The sequence below is a fragment of the Juglans microcarpa x Juglans regia genome, chromosome 3D (genome assembly GCF_004785595.1).
Source record: "Juglans microcarpa x Juglans regia isolate MS1-56 chromosome 3D, Jm3101_v1.0, whole genome shotgun sequence".
Taxonomy (NCBI): domain Eukaryota; kingdom Viridiplantae; phylum Streptophyta; class Magnoliopsida; order Fagales; family Juglandaceae; genus Juglans; species Juglans microcarpa x Juglans regia.
In genome coordinates this window covers 11,239,144-11,255,219 of record NC_054598.1, presented here as the reverse complement: position 1 = coordinate 11,255,219, position 16,076 = coordinate 11,239,144, and the positions used below count along the sequence as shown (strand labels likewise).

The following is a 16,076-nucleotide window of genomic DNA, read 5'->3' as shown; positions in this document are numbered from 1 at the left end:
TGTAGCAAACCCTTATCATTGGTTGTTAGTAAAATGTCATCCACATATAAAACAAGAAAACAGATTTTACTCCCACTGACATTCTGGTATATACATTGATCCATAATGTTTTCTACAAAACCGAATGAAAAAATTACATTATGGAATTTTAAATACCATTGTCGGGATGCTTGTTTTAAACCGTATATGGATTTCTTGAGCTTGCAAACCAATTGTTCACCATCACTAGAGTGGAATCCTTCAGGTTATTTCATGTAAACCTCATCCTCTAGATCTCTATTGAGAAATGTTATTTTCACATCCATTTGTTGCAACTCTAAGTCAAAATGGGCTATTAATGCCAAAATAACACGTAAGGAATATTTCTTAGATACAGGAGAGAAAGTCTCCGTGTAATCGATTCCTTCTTTTTGAGTGAATCCTTTAGCTACGAGTCTTGCCTTGTATCTCTCAATGTTGCCCAATGAGTCTTTCTTAGTTTTAAAGACCCATTTACATCTAATGGCTTTTATACCATTAGGCAACTCAACAAGATCTCAGACTTCGTTACTCTTCATAGAATTCATCTCTTCCTTCATGGCATTGCACCATAATTTTGATTCTTTACAACTCATGGCTTGTGAAAAGAACTCGGGTTCATTTTCGGCTCTAATGTTATAGTCAGATTCTTGCAGATACACAACATAATCACTAGGAATTGCTGATCTCCTTGCTCTAATAGATCTTCTTAATGTTGCACCATCATCTTCCTGAGAAGTATGTGGTTCAACTTATTGTTCAAAAGTTGTTGGCAACTCTTGAACTACTTGATCTACTGGAACGTCGTCAGCAGCTTGTGAAATTGACGTTGTTCAACACCAATTTGCACTTGAGGTGTATTGTAAATAATAACCAATCTATCACTTAAGGTGGAAGGTTGAGATTCTGAATGATCATTCTCAGAAACTATGTTCCTGGTTTGATCGCTCCCACTGATCAAGTCATTTTCAAGAAATTTAGCATTTCTTGATTCTACAATCCTAGTACTGTGAGATGGACAAAAAAATCTGTAACCTTCAGACCTTTCAGCATATCCAATAAAATACCCACTAATAGTCCTTGGCTCTAGTTTCTTTTCTTGTGGATTATAAATTCTCACCTCAGACAAACATCCCCAAACGCGCATATGTCGCAAACTCAGTTTCCAACCTTTCCATAATTCAAATGACGTTTTAGGAACAACCTTGGTTAGAACTCGGTTTAATATATACACTGTCGTCTTAAGTGTTTCAGCCCACAATGATTTAGGAAGATTGGAGCTGCTAAGCATACTCCGCACCAAGTCCAACAATGTTCGGTTTCTTCTTTTTGCTACACCATTCTGGTCCGGTGAACTAGGCATGGTGTATTGGGAAACAATCCCATGCTCTTGAAGAAATTTTGCAAATGGTTCAGGTACTTGTCCATTCTCTGTGTATCTATCATAATATTCTCCACTTCTATCTGATCTCACGATCTTAATTTATTTATCGCATTGTTTCTCTACTTCAGCTTTAAAGATTTTAAAGGCATCTAATACTTCGTTCTTGTTATGAAGCATGTAGAGATACATATATCGTGAGTAATCATCTATAAAAGAGATGAAGTATTTCTGACCATGTGAGTCCATGTCTGGACTACATATATCAGTATGTATGATCTCTAATATGTCTGAACTCCTATTAGCACATTTTTTTGACTTGTTGGTCTGCTTTCCTTTTATGCAGTCCACACAAGTCTCAAAATCAGTAAAATCTAGAGTATTAAGTACTAATTCATTTACTAATCTTTTAATTTTATCTATAGAGACATGACCTAATCTCCGGTACCATAATTTAGAGGAATCCTCATTAATAACACATCTTTTAGTGCTAGTGTGAACATGCATTGAATTATAAGTGGTATTGTTTTGTAAATTAATGCAGTAAAGACCATCAGACAAAATACCATTCCCAACACAATCAGATTTATAAAATAAACTGAATAATGAATTTGAAAAATTAAAAGAATATTCAAAAGGTACTAGTCTTGAAACTGAAATCAAGTTTCTAAAAAAACTTGGAATATAAAAGGTCTTTTCCAACTTTAAAACAAAACCACTAGATAAAATTAAATAGCAAGTTCCTACAGCTTCCACATGCGAGCCCATCTTGTTTCCTGATAAGATGCTTCGCTCACTTCCCACTGGCTTCATTAGGTTTTGCAAACCCTGCAAGGAATTTGAAATGTGGATTATTGATCCAAAATCAATCCACCGTGTATTAATATTGATATTAATCATATTAGATTCATAACAAACAAGTGAGGTTAGATTACCTTTGTCTGCAAGCCATTTCTAGAATTTAGCGCATTCCTTCTTCATGTGTCCTTTCTTTTTACAGAAAAAATACCTGCAATATTTCTTAATACTACTTTAGGGAGGTTTTTACCTTTTCCTTTTAGTTTGGCTTGAGATTTGCCATTTCCATGCGTTGCCAGCATTACACTTTCACCCTGTTCCATCGTCAGTCTCCCTTCCTCTTGAACACACATAGTCATGAGTTTATTAATTGATCATTTATCCTTATGTGTGTTGTATGAGATTTTGAAGAGTCCATATTGATGTGAAAGGGTGTTCAAGATGTAGTGCATCAGGAAGGACTCTGACATTCCAACCTTGAGTTTCTTCAATTGAGCCACATTGTCCCTCATTTGCATGATGTGCTCACGCACACCTTTCACACTGATAAGCCTTAGGGATGAGAACTTCATGATAAGCCTTAGCAAGTCTCGGACCTTTTCATGATGATCAACAGAACCACGAATACCAGTAGAAATTCTAGTCTTAATGAACATCATGCTGAGGCGATTAGATCGCTCCCATCGCTCATAAAGTGCGATGGCTGCTGCATTGCTGGTATCGGTGAGTGCTAGTGATTCGTCTTTCCTAATAGTATAGTCTATATCCATCCACCCTAAATGAAGAAGAACTCTTTCATTCCAGACTTTATAATTATCTCCCTTAAGTTCAGGGATATCATAACGAATATCAGAGAAATGTGTAGGTTGTGTAACTGCATATAGATTACATGCTTATGTTAAAATTGAGGCCTAAATAAATATTCATGTTTTACCAATGTAAATTATGCTTAAAAAATTGAATCTAATGACATAAAATTGCCTGTAGGCTAAATTTTTAATTCAAGTAGATCCAATTAATCTATATGATAGAATTTTATCAAATTATTTACTTAATTCATAATTCTAAAGGGTGTATTATGATTTGATGTATATTCTATCTTAGACTTTTATGATAAAACTATCAAATTATTTACTTAATTCATAATTCGCGTAGGTAATTTATGAATAACTTGATATTTTATCCTAATTAATAATATAAATATAATAAAAATTCTTGTGGGATAAAATTTATTATATTAAGTATAATTAATTACAATTAATGTCTAATATTCTTTATGTGATCTTAATCAATCATAATAATTTTACTTAATTAAAGATGTTGTGGCTTTTCTCTAATTAACATAAAATTATATGGATCACTAGACATTTAAATTGCATAAGACTAGCTTAATATTATGAATTACATAATTTTAACTAATATTAACATGTTATTATTATGCACAAAATATTCATGATATAAGCATAAAAATTGCATAATCAAAACTGCATAACATTTAATTTCATGCTTTAAACTATATACTCATCCAAAAATTGCATGTATTAATATAGAGCAAAATTAATCAATCCATGCAAACTAAATATGAGCATAATAAACAAATTTACACAATAATTATCAAAATTGTATATAATTAAATTAAATAAAAATTATAAGCACAAAGGGCATGGCCCCAAAAACTCACTTTTTAAGTTATCTAAATAAAAGTGAGAAAAAAAAAGTGGATTTTTTTTTTTTAAACTGACCCATATATGTGTCGTTTTCCTTATTGTTTAAAAGAAAAAATAGCCATGTAAACGACATGTCGTTTTTATTAAACTTATAAACGACGTGTCATTTAGTTCGTTATACAGAATGAAGGCTGCCAACTAAACGACATGTCGTTTATCTTCGTACTTGTTAAATGGCTTCCGAACAAAATGACATGTCGTTTTCATCAAATTGAAAACAACGTATCGTTTATCATTATACTGGATAAATGGCTTCAAAACAAAACGACACGTCGTTTTCATCAAATTGAAAACGGCGTATCGTTTATCATTATACGGGATACAAACTCCTGAAGTAAACGACATGGCATTTTCATCAAATTGAAAACGACATGTCGTTTAGCATTACTGAATGAAACAATTCCCTGCTTAAACGACATGTCGTTTGGGTTGTCTTCAACCTCTAGACAGCACGTAGATTCACGATTTTTCGGCCATTTTTACGTCAAAAAACACGTTTTTAATCACAGAAAGTTTAGAAAAGCTATTTCTTTATGATTTCTAAACTTCTTTAAAATAAAAAACGTCCAAAAAATAAAAATAAAATTTTTTTCAAAGTTTCGGCCAAAAAAAGAGAGGAACAGAGTTTTAAGTTTAAACACCAAGGCAGAGGTAAACGGTGTCTCTGATACCAACTGTTAGACTAAAAACAATTCTATAATGCGGAATAACACTTTAGAAACAAGAATTGATAGGTTTTAATGCCAAGAAAAGTACGTCTAGCCATTGATGCTATTCACTGTTTTTGTTACGTTTCTCTCTGTGTTTGACACTTCCAAACTCTTCTCCACTCTATTTAGATGGTATAATATCGAAGGGAATTGAGTGAGTGAGTCTGGGGACCAAACATTGTATTTATAGCCGAAACCTCCATCAAACTTCGGTGTTACGTGTCCCACGTGATCCTATTTTCATGGGATTAGTTGTGGTGGACCACTTTAATAACTCTTAAGTGATAGACTTGTTCTCACGAACGTCTCCGTGAGAAACGGTAAACAGGATTGTGAATAGTAATGAGATGGGTTGTGAATAGTAATGAGATGTGTTATGAATAGTAGTGAAATTTATGAGTTAAAGTTGATGAATAGTAGTGAATAGTAGTAAGATGAGTTGAGATGATTTGAAATGAATTGAGATGAGTTGCGAATACAAACCTCTCCTAATTTCTAGTGGCCTGCCACAATTTCCACATCTCTTGTATATGAATTATGAAGGATGTGGTTCCGTACAGAGTAATCTATCCATCACTATGGTGTTATAATTATTTCAAGGACCCAAACCAGAATAAATAAATAAATAAAACTTAAGGACCACATTTAAGAGAGAGAGTATAAAATATGAAAAATTCTATTCATCATTCCTACACCTCAAACTACACACATGATTTTTTATTTCTTTATTTTTTTCCTTTAATAAAAATGTAATGTAGGGATGATTAATAGAATAATTCAATTAGTTTAGTAAGAATAAAATAAATAAATAAATAAATAAAAATGTCGTGTGTAATATGTGAGATGATGAGTAGCAAATCTCATAAACTATATATCTATTACTATATATAAAAAGTGAAGTCATATAATTCTAACGTGACATTCTACCCATAAAAGTAAGCATTCTACCTATTAAATTTGAAGTGTTATGTTTATGAAACGGTAAATCTTTTAAAAGTAATGTTTCATTATGAACCATTATAACTTTTAAGTTTCATTTCTTTTCTTACATATAAAGATATAAACCGATTCAAAACTCCACTCAAAAGCATTAATTCAACATTTATATTATTTTGTATTTGAAGCGGAGTCATATGGCTCCGATGTGACATTCTACCCATAAAAGTAGGCATTCTACTCATTAAACTTGAAGTGTTATATTTATGAAGTGGTAATCATTTTAAAAGTAATGTTTCATTATGAACGTTATAACTTTTACGTTATAACTTTTAAGTTCCATTTCTTTTCTTACATATAAATATATAAATCGATTCAAGTCTCTATCCAAAGGTAATATTTCAACTTTTATATTGTTTCGTCAAACAAACCGTCTTATAAACCGTTTTAAATTTCTCTACTATAAAACTCGGTCTCTCTCTAAACCTCTCTCCCTCGTACACAATATAAACAACAATCCCTGCATTGTGCGGGTTATAAGGCCGTATATATAGAGAGAGTATGTCGTTCCGTGCCATAGTCATGAAGTGCATTTGAATTGCTTTGGGCCAAAATGAAGGAAAGACATTTTTTATTTTATTTTGAATAGGCATTAGACGTGGGCGACGATGGCCTTCCTACTCAGAATTGTATGGAGGATACACTTAATAAAAGCCCATGATATAAGTGGAGGATGATGAGTCTCTGGATCCACAGCAATTTTATGGAGCTTTTTTTGGATATTTTTTGCAGGCCTTCTTAATAGCTACATCATCTTCTTAATTCGGACTTCGGCAATGGCAATCTTTTATTCGTGCAAGTTTAGAACCTAATATAGTTCATTGTTGGGCCAATGAGAATCCGACACGTGATATTTTCCGTAATGAAAAAAAAATGAAAATAAGTAAATAAATGTGCAAAAATGGAAAATGAAAAAAGGGGCCACCAAAGACTACTTGCACCAAAGTAAGAACAAGCTTTGCAAACGAAATATATGATGCTAGACATTAAAGTAAGGCCAACCAAATGGAGATGCAGGCGGGCAAGTTAAACTACACTTTTGCTAGTGTTCTTGGTGTTATTACAAATGGAAGCATAACAAGGAGATGCTAACCCAGATCGAGTAACTATCTGTACATGGGAGAATAAGACAGACCAAAAGATAATTGCTATGAATTTACCATTCTCAGCCTCTCAATTTCTCATGAGTAGTCAATTATGTATAGCTTTTGAAAGGGGTTTGATGTTTAGAATCATAACAAATCTGAATAACGAACTGACTCTATGGAATCAACATTAATCGGAGCTCGCTCGATCATGTTTGCTAAAACTAGTCATTCAAAGAATTTTCTTTCAAGGGGTTCCTTTTCTTTTGTGATTTGCTTTGAGGCCTGAAATAGATCATTTTTTGGTTCATGCAATTGGAAATACAATGAAATACTTCAAAATTTAAATGGATGATAACATATATATAAATATATATATATATATATATATTTATGTCATATACCTTTCTTATAATTGAATCCTGTCCATCTTCTAAAGCTTCTAAAATCACTCCCTTCAGAAACTGCCATTCCAATACCAGTTCTTCCCCCATTTCCAACACCTTTATAATACAACCTCCACCCGTCGGAGTCTCGGTCCATTTGAACCAGGCATGGGGATCCTACTCCTTCATTATCCCATCCATCTTTGGCTGATGGCGCCAGAGCGGCCTCATCATGAAACCTCCTCCAATTCTTCAAACCATCTGAAGACACAGCCAACCCTATACTCCTCCTACCATCAGCAGCAATGCCTTCATATGCCATCACATAATTCCCATCTTTCTGGTTTCTCACTGCACGCGCATTCATAACCCCAAACTCATCAAAACAACCACGTCCTCCTCCTCCCATTATCTTCCCCAACTTCACCCACCTAATCCCATCCCTTGACCTCGCAATTCCAATACCAAATTCCCCATTTTCTGCATCAAATGAATGGTAATACATTCTAAGATCACCACTGACATGAAACACAACCTGCGGGGAGGCAATAAACGATGAATCCCACTCTCTTTCAGAACCCACATCAAACAAAGCTCCGCTATGATGCTCAGCTTCAATTCTAGCCCAGTGCCTCCCATCCTGACTAATTGCCAAACCGGGCAAAGACTTTGAAATCTTCCCAACTCCACCATTTTCACCGTTCACCTCATCAATGCAAAATCTTTCCGGGTTTTCCAAACTGAATTTCAAAGAATCCTCAGAAATCTCAGCCTTCTCAGAACTGCATCCAGTGTAGTAAAGCCAGTAAACAGCACTGGCAGCTCTAACCTTTGCACTGGACATGACCACCACCTCACAAGGCCTAATACTCTCAGTATCAAATGCCCACCAATCTGTACTACAATTCATGGACAAACCGGCTTCCCCGCTCGATCTAGTAGGTCCTCCGCCTCTCTCCCAGTGAATTCCATTTCTTGAAACTGCTAAGCCTATTGCCTCCGAGCCTGGGTTTCCTTTAGACCTTCCATGGTACCACATGTACCACCTCTCTTCCTCATCACTAAGGAACCTTTTCACAACAGGTGATCCAATTTCTGCACCGTCCCACGAGTTTGTGGGGCCCAAACCAAACACCAACCCGCTAGAAGAAGAAGACGACGATGTTGATAGAGAAGAAGAAAGTGCTTCATTTGAAACAGGGGCTGAGGATTTCGAGGTTTTCGGATTTGAATTGGGTTCAAAGGCCGTGTTTTGAACAATTTCATTGTCAGTGTTAGTGTCGGGTTTTGTGGAGCAGCGAGTGAGATAGGGAACACTGTTCCTGAGGTTAGAGGTTGAGGCATAAAGGGTGAGCATGCTGGGTTTGGTTGAAAGCCATGGAGGGGTTAAGGTAGTTGGGCTAGTGATTTTTGGGACGGTAGAAATTGAGAGCGAGTTAACGGTTTTAATCGATGAAGCTCCAACTGACGCTGCATCCATGGCTGCAGATGGTGGAGCTCAATGGGAGTGGATTGGGAGATGTACGGATGGTTTAAGGACCCAATAAAATGGTGACACCTTTGCAAATCGAATGGCCTTGAAAGAAATAAGAGACAAGATCGAATGGGAGAGAGGCTTTGGGGAAACCACAAAAGAACACGATGTTGATCAGAGGTTTCTATTCTACCCTCGTCATTATCGAACTGTTTTATATCATAGAACTCAAGTATTTTGAGCTGTTGGTCGGTTCAAAAGCGAAGGTATTGCAAATTGGAGAACTTCCTATGGAAAATATAAAGAAGGTGGTAAATTTGGAGCTGGCACCGACGGTTTCCCACAAAGATAACAGATTTTGAGGCACTTATAGTGAATAAGGTTGCGTGTTCTTGAATCATACTCAACCCATTACAAAATAATTATTAATGAAATTTATTATTTTTTTAACTTTTTATAAAAAAATTATGCCTGTTTCTTATTTGGATAGTGAGATAGATGAGATGAGATGAGATGAGATGAGATGAGATTAGATAAGTTGAATAAAATATTATTATAATATTATTTTTTAATATTATTATTATATTAAAATTTAAAAAATTAATTGTTTATTATATTTTATGTAAAAATTTAAAAAAATTGTAATGATTAGATGAGATGATTTTTGTATCCAAACTCCCACACAAAATATTTTATGTGAGAATCTTTTCATTTCATCTCATCTCATTTCATTTCATTTCATTTTATTTCATATAATCATTATCACTTTTCTAAACTCTCACACAAAATATAATAAAAAATTCAACATTTTTAAATCTTAAAATAAAAATAATATTAAAAAATATTATTCTAATAATATTTTATTCAACTTTTAATTTTCATCTCATCTCATCTTAACTTATCTGTGTAACCAAATGAGAATTCATCTCAACTTATTTCAAATATTTCAATCTAAAAAGTTAAACTCATCTCAACTTAAAAAAGTTACACTAATCTCAATGAGATCCACCAAATATTATTATTCACAATTCAACTCAATTCATTCTAACGATCAAATGTAGCCTATCAAATTTGGAACGATTAGAATTAGTTCATGGCCAGATATTCTTACACCAAATGGAAATAATTCAAGAAAACAAATTTAAGCGTTTTGTTAGATTTTGCTGCACTCCAAAGAGTGTACCTTTTTATTGTTGATGGATGAGGTTACTATATTTTGAGAGTAGCTTGGGAATATAATTTTGGATTGGAAAATGGGCGATCTCTTGAATCAAAAGTGAGTGCTAGTGATATTAGGTGCCTCGTTTTGTTTGATATGCCTCCATCTTTTCTAAACAAGTACAGTGAACGTGTCTTGAGAAAGAATCATCCTTTACATTTCTCTCCCCCTTCAAGGGCTCTCGCAGTTTGGAGTCTGGACAGGATCCTTTCTTCTCTCATAGAATCATCTTTTTCATTGATAATTGTTCTTTTGTGCTTAAAATATACAGAAAAATGAAGAAAGAAAAGAGTTGTATTCTTTAACCGTAGGAAAGGTATGAGGATCAATTTTCTCTCTCTCTTTTTTCATTTTTTTTTAAATCAAAAAATTATTCGGCCATTTTTGCATTAAATTATAAAAAAAAAAAAAAAAAAAGAAAAAAAGAAAAAGAAAGAAAGAAGAGAAGATGGGGACTCACTCAACACAAAACTATTACACTAAGCCCAGTGTAAAAACATAAAATTAGATTAGATAAATTCAATCCAAACCTGTTTAGTTGTTTTCCTTGACCAAGCCTTGGGCTTGGGGATTCCAGAAAATCAACTTTCATATTCCATGTAGATGATAATGTCTTGTCTCATCTTATTATTATAACTTTTTAAATTTTTATATAAAATTAATAAATAATTCAATTTTTTTAAATCTCAAAATAATAATAATATTAAAAAATAATACTCTAATAATATTTTATTCAACTTTCAATTTTCATCTAAAATCATCAGATTTCTTTTCACTATCCAAACTACACATAAAGAGGAGGCACTACATGGAGTTGTTTTGGTATTGTCAATGAGATTTCCGATACCTCTTCCTCTTAATCTTCAGTTCTGAAAAGTAAATACATAGATAGATAATTGGGATTGATTAACTCAAATCAATGAAAGCACAGCGAAGCCACTTTTGGGGGGTGCTAGCGCTGCGCATGGGCACCAACAAGGTAGGTAGATATGAAAGATCCAACGGCAGGGAGTTCAGTCATGCAACACATAATGACATTTGGCCAGAGGCATGGATATGCAGTGATGTGTGAATCTCACACGTCCATCTTTTGAGCAATGTTTCTAGGTAAGTCTTGATGAAGATCGGCGGTCAATAAACATGATAGAAAGTACGACAACGTGATGTTTTGGTGACCATTGAACAATTGACTTCCAATCTAGAGGAAAGAGGAAAAAAGGAGTAAATATAAAAGGAAAGGAAGGAAATGCTCCTTCCTTCCTCCAAACGGCATGATTTGACGGATTTTCGAAAGATTTTTTTTTTTAACAGTTTTGCTGGAGACAATTGGCATGCGAAATCAGGAGATAATCGGCGAATTAAAAAAATAAAAAACAGAAAAAAAAAGAGTAAAAAGTAAAAGCAAAGGACTCATGTCAGTGCCTTTTTATCTTCTTCACCCTCCACACTCGATTCAAAGCAACTCAAGCCCCGCAATCCCTCAACATCTCAACTTGGACCCATGCCAAAGCAAGAACAACGCCACCCTCCTCTAGCATTTCCCTCTCAATCTCCCTTGTACTCTCTCTCCCCCTAACTTCCCTTGAATGCCTGAATTTAGCTCAGCTCTATCAATAGCCTCTTTCATGCCAGCAGTAGCAGTAGCAGAGTTTATTCCCAAATCACTTCTTCGTTCTTCTTCTTCTTCTTAGTTATTTTTTTCCCATCGGCTATATTTCCGTATCGATTCATGCACAATAGTTCAAACTTGAGTAAAATGCTTAAGTGCTTGGGGCTGCAGCAAACTTTTTTTTTTTTTATCAGCTCAGTGAACCATCCACACTGTTGAGGATACTTAGCCTTACTCTAAGGCTTAGTATATGCTTACCATATGTGACATATTTGACCCTTAATTCTAGGAATATTTCATTGTATCAATTTACTCCTACTTACCATATATGTTGTAATCAGTCTTTATGCATTGTATACTGTAAATGGTTATAAATAGAATATACTCACCATTTCACAAGTGTGGTGGTTTTCATCAAACCCTCTCATGGTATCACGAGCCTCTCTGGTTTAACAGCCATCGTTCCTTTTTTTTTTTCCATGGCTTCCGATTCCTCTTCCAATCTTCTTCCTTTCAATACCTTAATTTACATGATCAACATCAAGCTTTCTTCCTCAAACTACCTTCTATGGCAAAGCCAACTCCTTCCTCTTCTTGAGAGTCAAGAATTGTTGGGCCATGTCAATGGAACCCTTGTGCCGCCACCCCGTTTTGAACCTGCCAACTCTAACACGCCTAACAACAAACACTTGGCGTGGAAAATTGCAGACCAACGTTTACTCAGCCTCTTACTTTCCTCCCTCACCGAGGAAGCCATGGCTGAGGTTGTTGGCCTCTCTACTACACGTGATGTTTGGCTCACTTTGGAGAACACTTTCAGCCATCGCTCGAAGGCCCGCGAATTACGTCTCAAGGACGATTTACAGTTGATGAAACGCGGCTCCAAACCAGTTGCAGAATACGCCCGTGCCTTCAAGGCCCTGTGTGACCAGCTTCATGCAATCGGACGGCCCGTCGACGACATCGACAAAGTCCACTGGTTCCTCCGCGGCCTCGGCTCCGATTTCTCCAGCTTCTCTACCGCGCAGATGGCTCTCACCTCGCTCCCCTGTTTTGCAAATCTGGTCTCTAAAGCCGAAAGCTTTGAGATATTCCAGCGGTCCCTTGAGCCCTCTGCCACAACTGCTGCGGCGTTCACTGCCACCAACCGTGGCTGCGCAAATCACCATGGTCTCCCCTCTTCCAACCGAAGCAACCAGCGGGGTCGTTCCAGAAACCCCGGCAGCAACTCTTCCAACCGCGGGCGCTTCACCTCTGGACAGGGACGTCGCCACCCTCGCTGTCAAATTTGCCGCACAGAGGGTCACTATGCTGATCGATGCAATCAACGGTATGCAAGAAATGATTCCTCTGCTCACCTTGCCGAAGCCTTCAGCACCTCTTGTTCTCTCTCTGGACCCAAAGCATCTGACTGGTATTTGGACACTGGGGCTTCGGCCCATATGACCACCGATCCATCTACTTTGGATCAGTACACTAATTACACGGGTAAGGACTCTGTGATTGTTGGAAACGGTGCATCTCTACCCATTACCCACACTGGTACTCTTTCTCCTGTTCCAAATATTCATTTATTAGATGTATTAGCTGTCCCTCATCTTACTAAAAATCTTCTTTCAATTAGTAAATTAACGTCTGATTTTCCTCTCTCCGTTACATTTACTAATAATTTTTTTACTGTCCAGAATCGCCAAACAGGAAGGGTGGTGGCGACCGGTAAAAGAGATGCAGGTCTATATGTGCTGGAGCGCGAAAATTCTGCCTTTATTTCTGTCCTTAAAAATAAATCCCTCCATGCTTCTTATGATTTATGGCATGCTCGTCTTGGACATGTGAACCATTCTACCATTTCTTTTTTTAAATAAAAAAGGGCATCTCTATCTTACGTCTTTATTACCATCTCCCACTTTGTGTAGTACATGTCAACTTGTGAAAAATCATCGTTTGCCTTATTCTCGAAATGAACATCGATCGTCTCATGTGTTATATCTTATTCATTGCGACATCTGGGGTCCCTCTCCCGTCAAATCCACTTTGGGTTTTGCCTACTATGTTCTTTTCATTGATGATTATTCCCGATTTACTTGGCTCTATCCTTTAAAATTTAAATCTGATTTTTTGGATATTTTCACTCAATTTCAAAAATTTGTGGAAAATCAACATTCCGCTCGTATCAAGGTCTTCCAAAGCGATGGTGGTGCCGAATTTACTAGCAACTATTTCAAAGCTCACCTACGTAACTCTGGCATCCACCATCAACTCTCGTGTCCATATACACCTGCCTAAAATGGTCGCGCTGAAAGAAAACATCGCCATGTGACAGAGATGGGTTTGGCTCTTCTATTCCACTCTCACCTTTCCCCTCACTTCTGGGTTGACGCCTTCAGCACTGCAGCTTACATCATAAACCGGTTGCCCACACCGCTTCTTGGAGGTAAGTCACCTTTTGAACTTCTTTATGGCTCTTCTCCAAATTATGAGAATTTTCATCCTTTTGGTTGTCGTGTTTATCCTTGTTTGCGTGATTATATGCCTAATAAACTTTCCCCTCGCAGTATTCCTTGCATTTTCTTAGGTTACAATCCTTCTTATAAAGGGTTTCGTTGCCTTGATCCCACCACCACTAGGCTATATATCACACGACATGCTTAATTTGATGAAACTCACTTCCCTTCCCTTGATAGCTCCCAAGTCCAACCCCTATCCTCTCTCCATATTTCCAATTTCTTGGAACCATGTCTCCTTCATACTGACTTACCCTCATCTTCTATCGCGCCTCCTTCCCAGCACGTTCCTCAATCCGGCTCTTCCCCGTGTGATCTTTGTACTGACCCTGTGGATGAGTCTGTGCAGGCTGTTGATTCTCTTGCAGGTTCTTCTTTGTCGCACCCGGCTTCCAGTCCGCCTTCCACTGAGACCACTACTGAGACCACTACTGAGACCATTGCAGATCCTTCTACTCCGGCATTTCCATTGGCTTCTCATCCTATGCTTACACGAGCTAAAGCTGGAATTTTCAAGACTCGGCATCCAGCGAATCTTGGCATTTTGGGATCCTCTAGACTTCTTCCTGCTCTTCTTGCCTCTACTGAGCCCAAAGGATTTAAATCTGCTGCCAAAAATCCTGCCTGGCTTGCAGCCATGGATGAAGAAGTACAAGCTTTGCAACAAAATCGCACTTGGGTTTTGGTTCCTCGCCCTGCCAACACCAACATTGTTGGTTCCAAATGGGTGTTTCGGACCAAATATTTACCTGATGGATCCATCGAGCGTCTCAAAGCTCGCCTTGTTGCCAAAGGTTATACACAGGTACCTGGTCTCGACTACACTGACACTTTTAGTCCTGTTATCAAGGCTACCATTGTCCGTGTTGTGCTTTCTCTTGCTGTGACTAACAAATGGCCTCTTCAGCAACTTGACGTCAAGAACGCTTTCCTCAATGGTACTCTTACTGAACATGTTTATATGGAGCAGCCGCCTAAGTATATTGATCCTCGTTTTCCTCATCATGTCTATCACTTGCAGAAAGCTCTCCATGGTCTAAAGCAAGCATCTCGTGCCTGGTTTCAGCGCTTCAGCTCTTTCCTCCTTACACTTGGTTTTTCTTGCAGCCGTGCTGACACCTCTCTCTTTGTTTTTCATCAGCAGTCTGGCATTATTTATTGGCTTCTTTATGTTGATGATATTATTATTACTGGCAACAACTCGTCTCTTCTTGACAGTTTTACTCGTAAGCTTCATTCTGAGTTCGCCACCAAGGATTTGGGTTCTCTCAGTTATTTTCTTGGTCTTGAAGCCTCGCCCACTCCTGATGGTCTCTTTCTCAGTCAGTTGAAATATGCACGGGATATTCTCACTCGAGCTCAGCTACTTGACAGCAAACCTGTTCACACCCCCATGGTTGCTTCTCACCACCTTTCTGCTGATGGTCCTCCTTTCTCGGATCCTACTCTCTACCGCTCTCTTGTTGGTGCCCTTCAGTACTTGACCATCACACGTCCAGATATTGCCCATGCTGTCAATTCTATTAGCCAATTTCTGCACGCCCCTACTACAGATCACTTCCTTGCTATTAAGCGTACTCTTCGCTATGTCAAGGGAACACTTCACTTTGGTCTTACTTTTCGTCCGTCTGTCGTTCCTAGTACTCTAGTAGCATACTCGGATGCCGACTGGGCAGGATGTCCAGATACTCGTCGTTCCACCTCAGGCTACTCTATTTATCTTGGCAACAATCTGGTTTCTTGGAGTGCCAAGAAGCAACCGACTGTCTCACGCTCCAGCTGTGAATCTGAGTATCGTGCACTTGCAATGACTGCAGCCGAACTTCTTTGGCTTACACATCTTCTTCATGACCTCAAGGTTCCACTTCCGCAGCAGCCTCTTCTCTTATGTGACAACAAAAGTGCAATCTTTTTAAGTTCCAATCCCATTTCCCACAAGCGGGCCAAGCATGTTGAGTTAGACTACCATTTCCTTCGGGAACTTGTTGTTGCTGGCAAACTTCGCACGCAGTATGTACCATCTCACTTACAGGTTGCTGACATCTTCACCAAAAGTGTCTCTCGCTCTCTTTTTGAATTCTTCCGATCCAAGCTTCACGTCCGTCGACGCTCAGCTTGCGGGGGGGTGTTGAGGATACTTAGCTTTACTCTAAGGCTTAGTATATGCTT

General features: G+C 37.4%; 1 protein-coding gene across 1 annotated transcript; it reads right to left on the bottom strand.

Annotated features, from left to right (window-relative positions):
• Positions 1–6,699: 6,699 nt before the first annotated feature.
• Positions 6,700–8,848, bottom strand: LOC121254675. Its single transcript, XM_041154799.1, has 2 exons — positions 7,120–8,848; positions 6,700–7,000 (listed from the first exon to the last, which is right to left on the bottom strand). The coding sequence occupies exons 1-2, from the start codon at positions 8,579–8,581 to the stop codon at positions 6,963–6,965; spliced, it is 1,500 nt and encodes a 499-aa protein (XP_041010733.1). The 5' UTR covers positions 8,582–8,848; the 3' UTR covers positions 6,700–6,962.
• Positions 8,849–16,076: the final 7,228 nt, after the last annotated feature.

What these genes read in the sequence shown, in the direction of transcription:
- LOC121254675 (XM_041154799.1), bottom strand. Translation starts at nt 8,581, where the DNA reads ATGGATGCAGCGTCAGTTGGAGCTTCATCGATTAAAACCGTTAACTCG. An exon ending in AGGATTCAATTATAAGAAAG is followed by an intron (nt 7,001 to 7,119) that starts GTATATGACATA and finishes GATCTATTTCAG; the next exon opens with GCCTCAAAGCAAATCACAAA.